Raw genomic sequence first — 17281 nt, 5'->3', positions numbered from 1 at the left:
CATCACTCTGCCCCAGGCAGTTAGCACAGAGCTGGTATCAACAAATATTAACAGATGAGTTAGGCCAGCCCTAAGACTGAGTGTAAGGTGGTTGCAGAAAATGCGAGGTCTTTCTCTGAGCCTTTCTCCACTATTGAAAGTCACAGCAGGCTTCTAAGTTGGACATAACTGGTTCAAATGTGCTTAGGGCAAAGCAAGTCTCACCGGCCAATCAACAAGTCCAAATTAAGGGCAGGGGTACTTTTATTCAGTGCCCCCTACGCTTCTAAAATGCAGTGGCAGTCTTTGGCAAGTGATAACCTGAGCAGCCAGGATTATAGGTGAACTATTCCAGCGATCACTGCACATAGTATTCATCTTGCTACACTCCTGGTGTATGTCTTGTAAGAAAGTCTTGATGACGAGCAGATGTGAAGGGTTTATAGTTCTTGGTTCATGGTCAGAATTCTCAGTAAGAACTAGGTTTGGTTTTTTTGAGTTTATAGATTGGCAGTTTATAGATTGGCAGTTTCTCTATACAAAATATTCATTGACCTTTTCAAAGATATCTTAAAAAGTATTTTTTCATTTCTTGTGTTGGTCATTCATCATTATTTGATTGTTTAAACAGTCTCTCCTCCTCTTTCTGTCATTAAACTACACTTTTCTATAAATAAACTTTAATTTTATTTCATTCCCCCATTAGGTTTTTCTCAGTTGGTCTCTTCAGAGGGCTGGATAATTTTTTTTAATTTTAGGAGAAAAACATAGGGACAGACAGGGTATGTGTGTGTGTGTGTGTACACCACAGTGTGTGTGAAGATCAGAAGACAACTGTTGAGAACTCTAGAGTCACTTCTCTCCTTCTACTTCTGCCTGGGTTCCAGGGATTGAACTCTGGTCTCCAGGCTTGCTCAGCAAGTGCCTTTCCCCACTGATGGTACTGAAGAATGTTTTAGTAGAATACTTCAGCTCACAGCAATAAAATTACAGGGACTTTGTCTTTTCTTTTGAGACCAGGTCTTGCTGTATAAGTCCCCCAAGTCCAAGGCTCCAAGGGTCCTCCTGCTTTGGCCCCCCACGGAGCTGGACTGCAAGCAAGAACTCATCTCAACCAGCAGAGACTTAGTTTCTCCGCTTAGTGTTTTTCACATTTTATGTCCAGTGTGACAGTAGGGACTTTTTTTGTGCCAAGCAACAAACAGTAAGAATATGAGCAGATGCCATGTCATTCCTTTATCAGAACCTGAGACATGTCGGATATCAGAACCATGCATATGGTTCTGTGCTAATCAGTCTATATAAAACTAAAGAACGTGGCCAGGCGGTGTTGGCACACGCCTTTAATCCCAGCACTCAGGAGGCAGAGCGAGGCGGATCTCTGTGAGTTCGAGGCTAGCCTGGTCTACAGAGTGAGTTCCAGGAAAGGCACAGAGAAACCCTGTCTCACGCCTCCGCCCCCCCCCAAAAAAGAATGTGGTTCATGCCTTCAAAGGATTTATAACATATTAGTGTGATAAGTAAATGATACAAATACGTTCTCTAAACCTTGGCTTTGTTTGGAGATAGGCTCTCACCAGGTAGCCTAGACTGGCTTGAAAATCGTAACTCTCCTGCCTTTGCCCCTCAGTGCTGGCATTACTAGGCATGCCCCACCATATCTAGCCTCGGCTATTTTTTCTTTCCTTAACCTTACAGTTACAGTAATATAAATTCCTGACAGAATTGTGTCATCACTGAAATAGTCTCACTGGGGAACACAGCACATTCCTGGCCTATAGTGAAGTTTTCAGAAAGTGGTGATGATATTGGTGGGTGGACAGAGTAAGGAGAATCAGGAAGAAGGCCATGACCTTGACATCTTTACCTAGATAGAGAGAATAGGATGGAATAAACAGAGGTGCAAAGGCGTGAATATAGGGCACTTAGAAGGAACCCTAGGTGACTGGTCTGTCTCAGACAGAGGGATGAAGGAGTCCACGGAGCATAGTGAGAGCGGTTTTTGAAGTAGGCAGAAAGCTAGACCTACTCTTGTGAGGAAAGGGTAGACATTAACTTCTGTCAGGCAGGGATTTCTTACAATTAGTTACTGAAGGCTGAAGAAAATCTGTTCTGTTTCATGCTCTTTCAGGTCTCACTGGCCCTGGAGCCTCTGTCAGAAACTTACGACAGCTACAAGCCTCTTCCTACCACTGACATGACAGAGAATGTGCTTTTATCTGAGCGAGGACTCAGAGAGAATACTGAATCCAGCAACACTCAGGCCATGATTCCATCAAGGCCTTGTGGGGCACCTGCCATCAAAACTGATGGGAAAGAGTTGCCAGGCAACAGCAGTAGGTCCACCACACCAAGGTAACGCTCACGTCTCCAGGTCTGCATCTGCTAGCCTCACTGTCCTCAGGATGTTTGTGTCGTCTGTGCTAGACTGCAAACCTGAACAGAGAAGCACAGTCATGCATTCAGCAGATAGCTCTTCAGCACCCACTGCTGGCCTAGTTGAATCCCAGACACTGGCGCAGAAATAAACAAGACACAGTTCCTGGGGCTGAAGAGGTAGCCCAGTGGTAGAATGTAGACTTAGTGCACCCCAAAGCAATATGGCAGCCGCAAAAGTCCTGTCTTTAAGGACTGCTCTCAGTCCAATATAGAAGCCAGTGTACACATATGACTAAAAACTTTACAGATGCCATGATACATGTCTGTGAGGGGAAAGGGCATTGTTGTTTGAAATAGAATGGAGGATGAGAAACAGATTTTTGTCTTAATTGCTTGTGAAGTAATCTGCGTTGTATGAGACATTGAGGAGATTAAAAGCAGATATACAAAGTCACACTACAAAAAAAAAAAAGCCACCTCTTACAAGGCCCCAGCTACAGGGCCCTCGCTAACCCTCCGAGCTCTGACAAGGTGGATATTCCCAGACAGGGTATGAGCTGCTGGCATTCTTTCTCTCTAACAGGGGGAAGGACCACTTGTACTTTGCAGAGAACCCCGATGCGGTGAAGAGTTCTCTGTGTGGACTACAGCATCACGTTAATTCAGGGCCAAGTTTAGAGACTGTGCTGCAGAGAGACAAAGCTCCACAGAAGCAGATGTCCCTCCTCAACAGTTCCATGTTTCAGCCACAAATAAGTACAGTCGCTAAGAGTCACAGTGACTCATGCATCCTGTCTTCAAACAACCCTCCTACAAAGGACCTTCTTTCAGGTATGTGTCTGTCTATAACCTAAGACTAGACTGCATTTATTGGGATTGTTGTGCCCACAGAGGGAAACTGTTGACTTCTCTATAAACTAGATAGCCAAATGAAAGTGTGAGACTTGCTTTCATTCAGAGTCTCGTGTAAAAGCAGCTCTACTAAACTGCTAGGTGACTACTATTTAGATGTTTTTCTTTTAAATTAGTTGTAGCAGTTGTGTTTGTGGGGTGTAGTGTGATGTTTCAGTACACATATACAGTGGGTAATGACCATATCAGGTGACATCTATCATCTCAGACATTTATCATTTGTGTTAGAAACATTTAAAATGCCCTTATGGAGTTGGTAAGGTGGCTCAGCTTCTCCTGCTAAGTCTTGCTGAGCTGAGTTTGATCCCTGCAACCCACATGGCGAAAGAGAGAATCGACTCCTGCAAGTGGTCCTCTGACTTCCACATGTGTACACGTGGCATGTACCCACCTCCCACCGCACTGCCCACACACACACCACACCACCACACACACCACACCACCACGCACGCACGCACACACCCCGCCACACCACCGCACACACGCAACATGTCATTACAGTTCTGAGGAGCTAGAGTAGGACCAGAAATTCTTTTGTCATTTTCCACATTTGTCTTAACAAAGACTGTTAGTTCTTGACGCTGGGGACATTTAGTGTGCAGGTGATCCTTATTGCTTAAGACTGGGAGTTCAGTTCTGTTGCAGTATTTACAGTACTGCAGAATACACAGACGTAGAGGGAGACAGTTTGCTCATTTGTACGTTACTTTTCTCAGTGCTGTGACAAGTGCACCTGACAAGGTTGGTCTTGGATTATGGCTTACGAAGGAATACTGACCATCCTGGTAGTAGGAGCATGAGGCAGCAGGCTGCATTGAGCCCTGCAGCAGGAAGTGGGACCAAGGCTATAGGAGTCCAAGGCCTGCCCTTAGTGGTCCACTTTGTCCCGCAAGGCCCCATTTCCAAGTTCCACAACCTTCCAAAACAGTGCCACCAGCTGGTGACCAAGTATTCAAGCACGTGAGCAAGTGTACGAAAGACATTCACATTCAAACCCAATAAAAAGCGAAGGGGAACAGCGTGTATTACCTCAGATCAGGGAGCAGTATGCCGTTAACTATTATTTCTGTGACATCAGGAGCATGACAGGAATGTGTATCTACTCCCATAATAACATTTCCAAAGTAGTTATCTGTACCATTTGTAAAAATGTCTTATAAATAACTACTTAGATACATATTTTATATTATTAGGGACATGTGGTCTTGTATATTTTCGATGATAGGAATCAGACCCAGGGCCTTCTGCATGCATAACATACACTCTACTATTGAACTACGTTGTTTTATCTGAATGTCTTGTGAATCCCTGTTTTTAAAAACATACTGTAGGACTAGATGGTAGTGGAACACGCCTTTAATCCCAGCACTCAGGAGGCAGAGGCAGGAGGATCTCTGTGAGTTCGAGGCCAGTGCCTGGTCAATAGGGCAAGATCCAGGACAGGCACCACAACTACATGGAGAAACCCTGTCTCCAAAAAACAAACAAACAAAATATATTTTTTTTCTATATAATATTCCAGGGCTAGGGCTTAATAGGAAAAAGCACTTGCCATGAAAGCCTGGAGACCTGAGTTTGATCCCTGAAACTCACATAAAGGTGGAAGGAGAGAACTAACAATGGAGGGTTGCCCTCTGACCTCCATATGCACACCATGGCACACGTGGTCTGCACTCACACACATTCACCACATGTATACACACAATAATAATAAATACATTATAATAGTAAATACATTATACACATACACTCTGATGTGCACACATGCTCTAAGATTAAGTCATTAATTTTAGTCTTTTAATTTAAAGAGTCCATTTGCAAGGAAGAAAACTGTCCACTACAATTAGCACTTAATCAGCCTCTACCTGGACTGTTGTATGGACTTATACTCCAGACTCTGAGGAAGGCATTTGTTCATTAAATAGGCATTTACCCAACACCTACCAAATGTCTATGGCTCTTCTATGTGTCAGGGATGTAGCAGTTTAAGTTTTTCTTCAAAAAGAGCCTGTCTTAGGAATCTGCTATTCTAGATGGGAAGACAAACTGGATAAATAAATACTGTATGTTAGATGGTGGTAATGGCAGTGGAGGTAAATTAAGCAAGGGAGATGAGAGAGGAGGATGCTAATTTTGCATAAATTGGCAAAGTAAGACCTCATTAAGAAAGTAACAAATGGTGCTGGAGAGATGGCTGAGGCTAAGAGCACTGGCTGCTCTTCCAGAGGTCCTGGGTTCAATTCGCAGCACCCACATGGTGGCTCCAACCATCTGTAATGATATCTGGCGCCTTCTCTGTCATTCAGGAATACATGCAGGCAGAACACTATATACATGAAGGAAGGAAGGGAGGAAGGGAGGGAAAGGAAAGGAAGAAATGTTCTAAAGGGGACTAGAAGCGTAGCTCGGTGGTAGGACAGTTGCCTGGCATACGTGAGTCCCTGCAGTCACCACAAGGAAGAAAAAGAAAGAGTCCCAGTAAAAGAAACACGAGAGAAGGTTAGCCTGAAGGAAGCAGCTGCCCCTCTCTGAGCATTGCTGAGTTACATACTCCTCCTTGCCATGTGTTTTACATACAGAATTTTATCATGAGGTAGAGATGGTTAATCTCACTTAAAGTTTTTTACATTTATGTTATTCGTGTTTGTGAGTGTGATGTGTAAGTGTAGGCACATGTATGTGATGGCGCATGTGTGAAGATCAGAAAACAAGTTGTAAGAGTTGGTTCTGGGGATCAAACTCAGATGGTTAGGTAGTGCAGCAAGCACCTCCCCACTGGGTCATCTCACTGGGCCTGCCAGCCGCATTTTAAAATGGAGACGTGAACTCGTAGTTAAGGAGAGCTCCTGCTCTGTCAAAAATGGCAGCCTCCTCTCTTAGACTTTAAGGCTAAGGCCCTCTGCTTCATCTTACTATAGGTAATTATCCATGTAGGCCTACCTGCGCTTTTTTAAGTTAAGACTATGCTGAACAACTATTCAAGCCAAGCAAATATGCCAGGCACAATATGTTCCTTTCCATAAGAGTTAGTAGGGTAGTGGATTTAAAGATGAAATAAAGCCAGGTGGTGGTGGCCCACACCTTTATCCCAGCACTCGGGAGGCAGAGGCAGGCTGACTTCTTTGAGTTTGAGGCCAGCCTGATCTACATAGTGAGTTCCAGGACAGCCAGGGCTACAGTGTGAGACCCTGTCTGGGAGAAGAAAAAGAGGAGGAGAGGAGGAAAGTAGAAGAAGTAAGACAAAGGTGTGATAGTCCAGTGGACAGTAACAGAAGAGGAACCCTTCAGCAGCTTGGGAATTCACTGCTGCAACTGTAAATGGCAAGGAATGGACTGGATGGCCTTCTGAGAGTCTCTTACATATTGGATTCAGTGATCTAATATACAGTTGGATATGATTTTTGTAATAGGGCTTTATAGCCCAGGCTGGCCTCAGACTTAACTGTGCAGCTCAGAATGAATCATAATGTATCTGTGTTTCCTGATGGTCTTAGGCGACCCCCCCCCCCCAGAAAGGGTCGTTTGACCCCCAAAGGTGTCAGGACACACAGGTTGAGAACTGCTGCTTTAACAGGTCTGTGCCCATGGCACCTGGGAAATGAGTGTAGGAAACATTGTCCTGAACACACTGAGTGCCATTTCAGTGTGGGAAGAGTCCTCAGGTGGTTGTGCCCAGCTTCTGGAGAACCTGAGACAGTCCTTTTGTCAAGCCCGAAGCTTGGAGACTGTTTTTCAAGGATGGCTTTTTGCACAGTGAAGCCAGTTGGAGGCCAGTGTGTGAAGAACTTGAGGTCTGGTTCCTCTTGCTTGTTTTCCTTAATGTTTATTCCCTTTTACAACCTGCCTCGGAAGAGTATGTAGGTGACAACTGCCCTCCAGGTACCCGTGACTGAGTCAACTACTCTTGAAATGTTGGCATGGCATTCAGAGAAAAATTTTTATTCTCACAGAAGAAAAATAAGCTCAATTCAAGTATCAGAAAGCAAAAATAAGGGGAATGGGGGGATCAGAAGCTATATAGGTACAGTAAGATATTAATAATAATAACTAATGAAATAATTATGATGATATGATATATTAAAGTTGTCAGTACCACTGTTCTTGTGTGTGCGGGCCTTTTTTAGGTAAAGTAAGGGTTACTTGTAACACAAAGCTTGAAGTATCACAATGGTAATTCTAAATAATAAAATAGCAATTGTGAGACTCAAAAGCAGGTAGAATATTCAGTGTGGCCAACAGTAGACAGAGGGGTGATTTATGTCCAGGACACAGTAGAGTGGATTAGGATTTCATCTCACTAGTCAGAAGAGCAACAAAACTTAGGGAGTATACATTCTCCACTTAATTTTTTGACTGAAATCACAGAAAGTGAAACTATAGATAGTGGAGTACTTACAGTACAATACGGGTGTCATATGTGTGTCTGGGCAGGTTACTACTTACCATCTCCGAGGAGTGTTGAGAGGATCCAGTGAATTGATATACATAAGATACTGAGAGTGATGCCTGGCACATGGTTAGGGCCTAATAAATGCCCATTGTTATTGTTCTACTGTTATTACCTAAGGGGTGGGGCGACTTTTGCTTATCAAAAACTGGAAGCCTTGGGTTTCATCTTAATTTTTCCATTATCCTGCTGTGGGGCCTTAGATGAGTCATGGACTTCATTTTGGCATCCTTTGTTCATAAAAGTATACATTTAGAATAGATTATTACAGTTATGACTGGTTTCCAGAAGTTTAGCTGGAATAGTTGCCAGTGTTTTTGGGGTAAGATTATTAAAACTCTTTTAAATAAGAGAGTCAGAATAAGGTATCTGGTTATGGAAATAAGTCATAGGCTCCATTAACCTCATGTGTAGACAGCAGCTGGGAGAGCTGGGAGCTGGGACATAACAGCTCCCACAATAAGATCAGTCTCTCTGGGATAGAGCATTCATTCATTGATGTAGCATCTTCTAAACACAATGTAGAAGCCAAGTAAACAACAGTTGTTAAGCGAACATCCTCTAGGAATTCTTGGGCTGTTGGGAGAACAGACGCAGAAGCCGCTACAGAACCTTGTAGCAAGTCATGCATAGAAGGACAAGAACTGTGACTATTGGAACCCTTCCTGCTGGATTTCAGGTGCTTTCATTTTCTGTTTTTACTGCCTTCAGCTCTATTAGAACAGGGCAATAAACTGAGGAATGCCATGTTGATTTCTGCAATGAACTCGAGCCCAGATACTAGCATGCTGCTGGACAAAGTTCCTCCTCCTCTGATGGAAGATGCTTTCCCATCATCAGTGCCGTAAGTTAGGGACAAAAGTGCACCCCTGCAGCTCGTTTCTTCAGTTTTTGACTTACCTTCTTTTTTGTTATGAATGGGATAATTGGAAATGTTCATCAAATAATTCTTTTTTTTTTTTTTTAATACCCAGAGGGTGGTGGTGGCACCCACTTTTTTTTTTTTTTTTTTTTTTTTTTTTTTTTTTGGTTTTTCGAGACAGGGTTTCTCTGTGTAGCTTTGCGCCTTTCCTGGAGCTCACTTGGTAGCCCAGGCTGGCCTCGAACTCACAGAGATCCGCCTGGCTCTGCCTCCCGAGTGCTGGGATTAAAGGCGTGCACCACCAACGCCCGGCAACAGCACCCACTTTTAATCCCTGCACTGGAGAGGCAGAGGCAGGAGTTTGAGGCCAGCCTGGTCTACAGAGTGAATTCCAGGGCAGCTAGGGCTACACGGAGAAACCCTGTCTCAAACAACAACAACAATAATAATATGCTTTTTAAAATTTATTTTTATTTCATGTGCATTGGTGTTTTGCCTGCATGTATGTCTGTGTGAGAGTGTCGGATTCCCCTGGAACAGGAGTTAGACAGTTGTGAGCTGCCATGTGGGTGCTGGGACCAGAACCTGGGTCCTCTGGAGGAGCAGCCAGTGCTCTTAACTACTGAGCCATCTCCCTAGCCCTCAGCAAATAATTCTTAATGTGGTGAGCCTACAGCAGAAGGTACTCAGAATCTATCACCCAGCACTGGTGTTTGCTAAATGGATGCATTTTTTGCTTTCTAATCTGGAGTGCTTATATATAAAATGAAGATTTTTTCCCCCCTCTCCTTTCAGAAATGAAATGGGATTCTGATATTGGGAAGAACTTTGCAAAGCGTTAAATTTTATATACATTTAAGGCAGATAGGCCCAAAAATGTTAAATTTTCTAAGTCAGACTCGTGCTTTCTACTCTTTCTTAGCTTGGTTAGGATTTAAATTTTTCCCATCTGTTAGCCATTCATGACAGAGTATTTTTCACACCTTGGAACCAGGTACTCGTCTAAGAATCAATTTAAAGACCACAGTGATGACCACCTCCTCCCCTTGACAGAGAATTTGTTTTGTAAAGATGATCCAAAAGCTGACACCAGAGCCATACAGCTGCTGTTAGGCAGGTAAGTGCTCTTAGCTGGCTCTCCTCCATTGAAAACTTCTTCCAGTCACTGACTACGTTGTTAAGTAATACTTCCTTGGCTGATTCCTTTCCTGGTCCTTAAACTAGGACTGTTTGCCTACTAAATAAGAAGCCTTTTCTTTTGGCTTTGTGTACACACTGGCCTGCAGCCTCCTCTGTCCTTGTCTCCCCACTCTCCACCACCCATGTTGTCTGCTGTGATGAAGGGAGCAGGAATCTTCACTAGAGTCAGGTTGAAAGGTGCTTAGCATTATGGCCTTGGGTAGTTATCTCAACTACAGAGGCCCCAAAAGAATTTGCAACATTTCAGTGAGGTTGAGAAATTCTGTATATAAAGGAGTTAGCATGGTGTTAGCACATAGCTGTTTGATCATTGGTAACTGTTACTATGAATATTGTTAACATGTGCACTAAAACCAGACTCATCATATATTGTCTCTTGAGGAACTACTGTAAACATTACTGTCTTGGAGAGGTTAAAAGCAATATGTTATACATACACAAGAAACATGTTTTTAAGAATGCACACTTGTTTAAGGTTTGTTTTTTTTGGGGGGGTTGTTTTTTTGTTGTTTGTTTTTTTAAGAGAGGGTTCATGTAGCTCAGGGTAGCCTTGAACTTGCTGTGTGCTATGTGACTGAGAATGACATTGAACTCTGATTCTCCTACCACTGCCTCCCAAGTGTTGGCATTACAGGCATGCACCACAATGCTTGGCTTTTCCACTTAGTTTAATTTGGTTAAAATTTAAGCTTATGGGGAAAGTGGCAAGACATATGACCTTTGGTCCATTGACAGAGGACTTTGTTACATTAAAGAACTTGAACTTCGAGATTCAGATTCAAGATGGCGGAGACAAGCAGACGCAGGTAGGCCTGTGGCAGCAGCCTGCGGAGGTAGACGGGTCTGGTGGCAGTGGCTGACAGGGACATTTAGGCCCGGCGGCAGCTGGCGGAGACATTCAAGCCCAGCGGCAGCCCACAGAGGTGGACAGGCCCTGCGGTGGAGATAAGCAGACGGAGGTGGACAGGACCGGCGGCCGCCGGCCAACAGAGACATTTAGGCCCGGCGGTGGGCCACGTGGCGGAGACAGGCGGGCGCAGGTCAGCGACTCGCGGAAGTGGAAGGGCCCGGTGGCAGCGGCTGACAGGGACATACAGGCCCAGTGGCAGTCCGCAGAGGTGGATGGGCCCGGCAGCAGTGACAAGCAGAAGTAGCTAGGCCCGCGGTGGCAGCCGGCAGAGACATACAGGCCCGTTGGCCGCCCGCAGAGGCAGACAGACCCAGCGGCAGCTGACAGGGACATACAGGCCCAGCGGCAGAGACAAGTGGATGCAGGTGGGCCTGTGGCGGCGGGCCACAGGGGTGGACAGGCCCGGGGACAGAGAGGAGCGGACGCAGCTTGGAACGGGACGCCCCTAGCCCCAACACCTGGGGAAGAGGCTATCTCCGTGGGTCGGAACCAGGGCGAGTCTGGACACTCCATCTGGGGACAACCCAGGGCCCAACTGCTGATCCTGTGAAACCCAACAACTTGGAGGTGTTGGTGAGACTACCCTGCTCAGCTGAAACCCATCTGGGAGAGGATTCAGATGCCTACAGTTTGAAGTCTGAAGAAACAAGATCAGCTGAGGAGTTGACAAATGAACAAAACGTGACCTGGGAACACAGAAGAAGGCGCTACCCAGTCACCAAACCAGATCACCAGAATCATAAGTATATAATTCACCGACTGAAATCAGCTGTCCCTGAAGAAACAGCCCAATAGCACCAATTTAACCAAGAACCCCTACTAAACCAAGACTAAAAATTAGAATAAGAGAGGCACTCTCAGACACAGACACCACCTGCATCGCACAGAGGAAAAGATGAGTAGACGCCAGTGCAAAAATACAGGCAATAACATAAAGACCTATATGGCAACATCAGAACCTAGTGATTCTACACCTGCAAGGCCTAAACATACCATGACAGAAGAAACAGAAGAGATCAACCCTAAAAATGGCTTTAAGAAGATGATAGAGGCCCTTAAAGAAGAAATAAAACATTCCCTCAATGAGGAAATAAAAACTTTCCTTAAAGAGGAAATGAAAAACTACCTTAAAGAGGAAATAAAAACTTTCCTTAAAGAGGAAATGAAAAACTCTCTTAAAGAGGAAATAAAAACTTCCCTTAAAGAGGAAATGAAAAACTCCATTATAGAGGAAATAAAAAACTCCCTTAAAGAAATGGAAGAAAAAACGAACAAAAAATGGGAAGAAATCAAATTAAGCCAAGAAAAAGCAATTAAACAGATGAAAGAAACATTCCAAGATCTGAAAAATGAATTTGAGACAATAAAGAAAACACATGCTGAGGGAATGCTGGAAATAGAAATCCTGACTAAACGAACAGGAACTACAGAAACAAGCATAACCAACCGATTGCAAGAGATGGAACAGAGAATCTCTGACACTGAAGACACGATAGAGAAAATAGATTCGTCAGTCAAAGAAAACACTAAAGACAAAAAAGTCGTAACACAAAACGTCCAGGAAATTTGGGACACCATGAAAAGACCAAACCTAAGAATAGTAGGGATAGAAGAAGGAGAAGAATACCAACTCAAAGGCACAGAAAATATATTCAACAAAATCATAGAAGAAAACTTTCCTAACCTAAAGAAAGAAATACATATGAAGATACAAGAAGCTTACAGAACACCGAATAGGCTGGATCCAAAAAAAAAGTCCCCTCGCCACATAATAATCAAAACACTAAACACACAGAACAAAGAAAAAATATTAAGAGCCGCAAAGGAAAAAGACCAAGTAACATATAAAGGTAAACCCATCAGAATAACACCAGACTACTCAATAGAGACTATGAAAGCTAGAAGATCATGGACAAATCTCATGCAGACACTAAGAGACCACAGATGCCAACCCAGACTATTATACCCAGCAAAACTCTTAATCACCATAGGCGGAGTAAACAAAATATTCCAGGATAAAACCAGATTTAATCAATACCTGTCTACAAACCCAGCCCTACAGAAAGCACTAGAAGGGAAAATTCAACCCAAAGAAGCTAAACACATCCATGAAAAATCAAGCAATAGATAATCCCACACCAACATACACCACAGAAGAAACAAGCTGGTGTAGCTATCCTAATATCTAGAGAAAAAGGATGTTTCAAAAGAGAAGAAGTCTTGTGGCAATGCCTCAGTGGTCCAGGTAACTACCAGAACTCGGAAAAGTTGGTTGAACTTGGGATTGACTGGGAGGCCAAAGATTTAAAAGCAGAAGATTCTCTCAAGACACAAGTTGTGTGATAATAGTGTGTTTTTGTGTGTGTGAATGAGAATTTGTAAATGTTGAATTCTAGGCTTTCGACAATCATTGTCAGTACAGATTAAGCTGCAAGTATTTATGCTTTAAAACTTAAATTATAAAGCTAGTTATGTCTTTCTAAACAACTAGTTTTAATGTTTATGAGCATATTTTACCTACATTACCTTTTCAGGATGTTGAGAAAGATGCATCACAAGCACAGGCTGGAGGCTGGGGGCTAGATGGTTTTGAGGAAGAGGTCTTGGTGGACTCTTTCATAGAGCAAAGGGAAGCAATGCCTTCTGGGAAATGAGCTAAGTTTTAATCTAGTCTTTAAGATTAGAAGTCAAAAACAAAAATATTAAGGAAAGGAAAACCTAATTGATCTTTGAAGTATTGTTATGTGGAATTGAGTGGGACTTTTGAGGCCTTTCTTCCAGAAAACAAGGACTTGGTTGTCAGGCCTATATTAGGCCTAAACCTTGGTGCCATGTAGTTGTACTTAAATCATTTCAATGGAAAGTGTCTTAGTGATTGGAACTTCTAGTGCAGTTTGGAGTTCTTCCATTTGAAAAATGTGATATTTGCATGGGACTGTTTGAATCTTGTTTTCTAGTCCCTCCCATCACTACCCTCATAGTCTGAAGGTAGATTTTTCTCTTGATAAAGGAACAAAAAAGGTGAACCTCTTGTTTGTAAATAGGTATCTAGTAACTAGTGGTAAACTTGAAATGGTAGAATTCTTTAAAGCCTAATTCTAGATAGCCTTAAGAAAATGTATCTTAATTACTTTTGAACCTGTATTCACCTTGTTTTTTTCAAATATCTTAAGTTATATATTTTTTTTCAGAGCTGCTTATTTGGGGCTACTTTTTTTTTTTTTTAATTGAGGCGTAATTCATAAAAGGGTATATTGTTTTGATGAGACTTTTTACAACTGTGGCTGGATGTCTTTCTTTAGTCTTCCAAGAAGGGCCATTTTACTTTTTTAGAGTTACTTTTAAAAGTCATGAGGTCAACAACTTGGACTACTATGCATGTAAGTGCTAATGCAAATTAAAGCCCAAGTTGACCTCCAGCAGCAGTTCATTCTATGTTGACAGTGAGAGAACACTTTGCCTGTTAGGATACTGTTAACTCATGGACTGAAATGCTGAAGAAACCCCTCCCCCTATTTTGTTTCTTTGCAAAAATCAAGGTATATTCTAGGATTTCCTGGTTGACCTCAACAGATAAACTGAGATGATAGTCTTGGTTCAGAAATGATCTGAATGTAGATTTACAGTCTACGTGTACAGCTGGCTAAGTGAGATCGCTTTCACAGTTCTGCATGTATCCCACCGGCTCCCCACTAGTCACTGAACTCTTAAAACTGGCATTGTAACATTATCACAATGTTTTGCGCCAGTTTTATAAACTTTACAGTGCAATATGTGTTCCTTTTCTGAGGCAAACCAAAGGTATATTTCTCAAGGTTCTGCTGCTATCAGCAGCGTTGATGGAGGATTTTTTACATTTGTAATAGATAGAAATAAACCAGAAAAAAAAAAAAAGTGGTGGAGGAAAAGGTGAACACTGCAAGAATACTCAAAAGGGCTGAGAGTTGCAAACACCAAGATTGGCTTTGCATAGTAAATGGAATAGAACAGCTCTGAACTATAGCTTACTTTTCCTGGTTTGGTCTGACAGAATGATTGAATGCTTTTGTACAAAAATCAGAGCCTTAAAAACAAGGATTTGGTGAGATTGTAAAATGGTGTGCCACTTTGGCAAAACAGTTTGGTGGTTGGTCAAAATGCAAAACATTGTTACTCTGTTACTCAACAATTCTACCCTTAGGAATATAACCTCAAACTACTGAAAATGTGCACTTATGAAACATGTACATGAAGGTTTACAGCAGTGTGTTGCTAATAGTAAAAAAGTTAAAACAACTCAAATAGCTATCAAATACTGGAGAGAAATAAAATGTGGCTTATTCATACAATAGAATATTATTAAGACAGAAAAATGAATGAGAAACTGACAGATTAAATGACTTTGGTGAACCTTCATAATTTCACTTGTAGATCTTTCCATTTCTAATTTATAAATACATTTGGGGTTATAAATTATAAATGTACTGCCTCCTGTCAACATTGTATACTTCTATTTGATGATTTCTGTGTCAAACATTATATGGAAATGTTTCCAAGTATTTTCTGTATTAACTGTGAATGAATAGAACAAAATAAATTGCCTGTGATGAAAAAAAAAAAAAAAAAAAAAAAAGAACTTGAACTTCGGGGCTGGAGAGATGGCTCAGTGGTTAAGAGCACTGACTGCTCTCCAAGAGGACCTGGGTTCAATTCCCAGCACCCACATGGCAGCTCACAACTGTCTGTAACTCCAGTTCCAAGGAATCTGACACCTTCACACCAACACACATATAATAAGGTTAAAAAAAAAAAAAGAACTTGAACTTCATACTAAAAATGGGGTGGATACCAAAATATTCTAAGTGGAAGAGTAGGAAGATCCTAGTGGAGATGGGAGGAGAAGAAATGAAAGTTAAAATCCCAGGTTTCTGTGATAGCAGTTGTAGAAAAAGGCAGGGAGTAAAGCACAGCCCCGGGAGTTTTGTTCTGTGTCCTAATGACTGAAGTATATATAAATCCTCACTTGAATGTGAGACAAGGATCTGAAGATGTTCGCGTTTGAGACTGTAAGTCTGTACAGGCCCTAGATCCCTGGGTGCTAAGCACAGCTGAGGGTCGAGGTGAGTGCCACACTGAGGGAGAGGAGACTAAAATGAGTCCATGGATGATGGCTGCCCGCCAGCCTCAAGCCCCCTTTCCCTTCTTGACTCCTAAGCACACTGACAGCCACACCTCCCAGGCCAGTCGAAGTTGTTCTGGTCAAGAGAAAAGAGGTTGAAATACACAAACTGGCCCTTACTCAACAAAATGATCCAGCTCTGCCCAGTTGTTTGGTGATGAAGCCACAGTTATCAAGGTCCTCCTGACTCAGCCTGTGGATTGAGCTTCTAGTCAGCATTGAAGGCCTAGATTTGAAGACATGAGGAATGCTTCCAGCATGTACACAGAGAACAAGAGTTGTAGAACATTGAGAAGAGAAAGGGAAGGGAAAAAGTCCCAGAAGATTTAACAAAAAGAACGAAATGGGAAAATATGAAAATAAAGCTTAAAATTGAAAATTAACATTTTCAGAATATTCAACATCTAGATAATTGAAATTCCAGAAATTATGTTTAAGAAAAATAAAGGAATCGTGCTGAGAGTGGGCTTGTCTTCAGGCTAACAAACAGATAAAATTCAACACTGCAGTACATCATAAACAGGTAAATTAGTTCAAAGAAATCATAATTGTAAAAAAGGAAAAACCATCATCTGCAGATAATTATTTTCCCTCTGAGAGACATCTCTTGGCCTGTTATTGGTCCTTAGTAGAACTGAACATGGTAACCAAGTTACCCTGAGATCTGGGCTGCCCATCAGGAGCTGGGTGTTATCTGGCCCACCAAGATATCAGAGGACTGCATACTGAGCAGCAGAGATCTCTGTAAATTTGTATGCAGAGTAGGTGGCGGGCAGCATAGAGCTATGGTGGACAGCAGAAACCCCAAATAAAGTTCTAGAGAGGGGCTGGAGTGCCGGCTAAGCTGTTAGCAGTACTTGCTACTGATGCAACCTGTGTTGCTTCCTAGCACCCACATGGTAGCTCATAACCAGCTGTGAAGGAAGGTTCCAGAGGCTATGGTGCCCTCTTCTGACTGCCACAGGAACACACTAGGTGCTCTCTTAGGGGTTTATTGCTGTGAAGAGACATCATGACCATGGCAACTCTTATAAAAGAAAACATTTAATTGGGGGTGGCTTACAGTTTCAGAGGTTTAATCCATTATTGTCACAGCAAGAAGCATGGTGGCATGCAGGCAGACATGGTGCTGGAGAGGTAGCTGAGACTTCTGCATCTGGATCCACGGACAGAAGGAAAAGCACATCACACTTCCTAAGTGCCATTCCTTATGAGCCTATGGGGGCCATTTTTATTCAATCCACCACAGGTGCAAATACATACATACAGGTAAACAGAAACATAAAATAAAAAAAAATTATTTTTAAGAAGATGTTATATAAATGAATATCAGAAATACTTTCAAAAAAAGAGCAGTTTTAGTTGCTAAGAGGCCAGCCAGATAGCTCAGCAGATGAAGAAAGGCACTTGCCGCCAAGCCTGACTCCTGGAGCT

General features: G+C 42.5%; 1 protein-coding gene across 1 annotated transcript in view; it reads left to right on the top strand.

Moving 5' to 3' along the window:
• Positions 1–17281, top strand: part of C2cd3 (C2 domain containing 3 centriole elongation regulator) — a 118299-nt gene that overhangs the window by 15111 nt on the left and 85907 nt on the right. The window contains 4 exon segments of the mRNA XM_028877526.2: positions 2111–2334; positions 2942–3189; positions 8429–8561; positions 9574–9696. Of these exon segments, the coding sequence (XP_028733359.1) occupies positions 2111–2334; positions 2942–3189; positions 8429–8561; positions 9574–9696 (728 nt within the window).

Source organism: Peromyscus leucopus, chromosome 1 (genome assembly GCF_004664715.2).
Source record: "Peromyscus leucopus breed LL Stock chromosome 1, UCI_PerLeu_2.1, whole genome shotgun sequence".
Classification (NCBI taxonomy): Eukaryota; Metazoa; Chordata; class Mammalia; order Rodentia; family Cricetidae; genus Peromyscus; species Peromyscus leucopus.
Note: the sequence above shows the minus strand (reverse complement) of the source record. Positions and strands in the feature narration are given on the sequence as shown.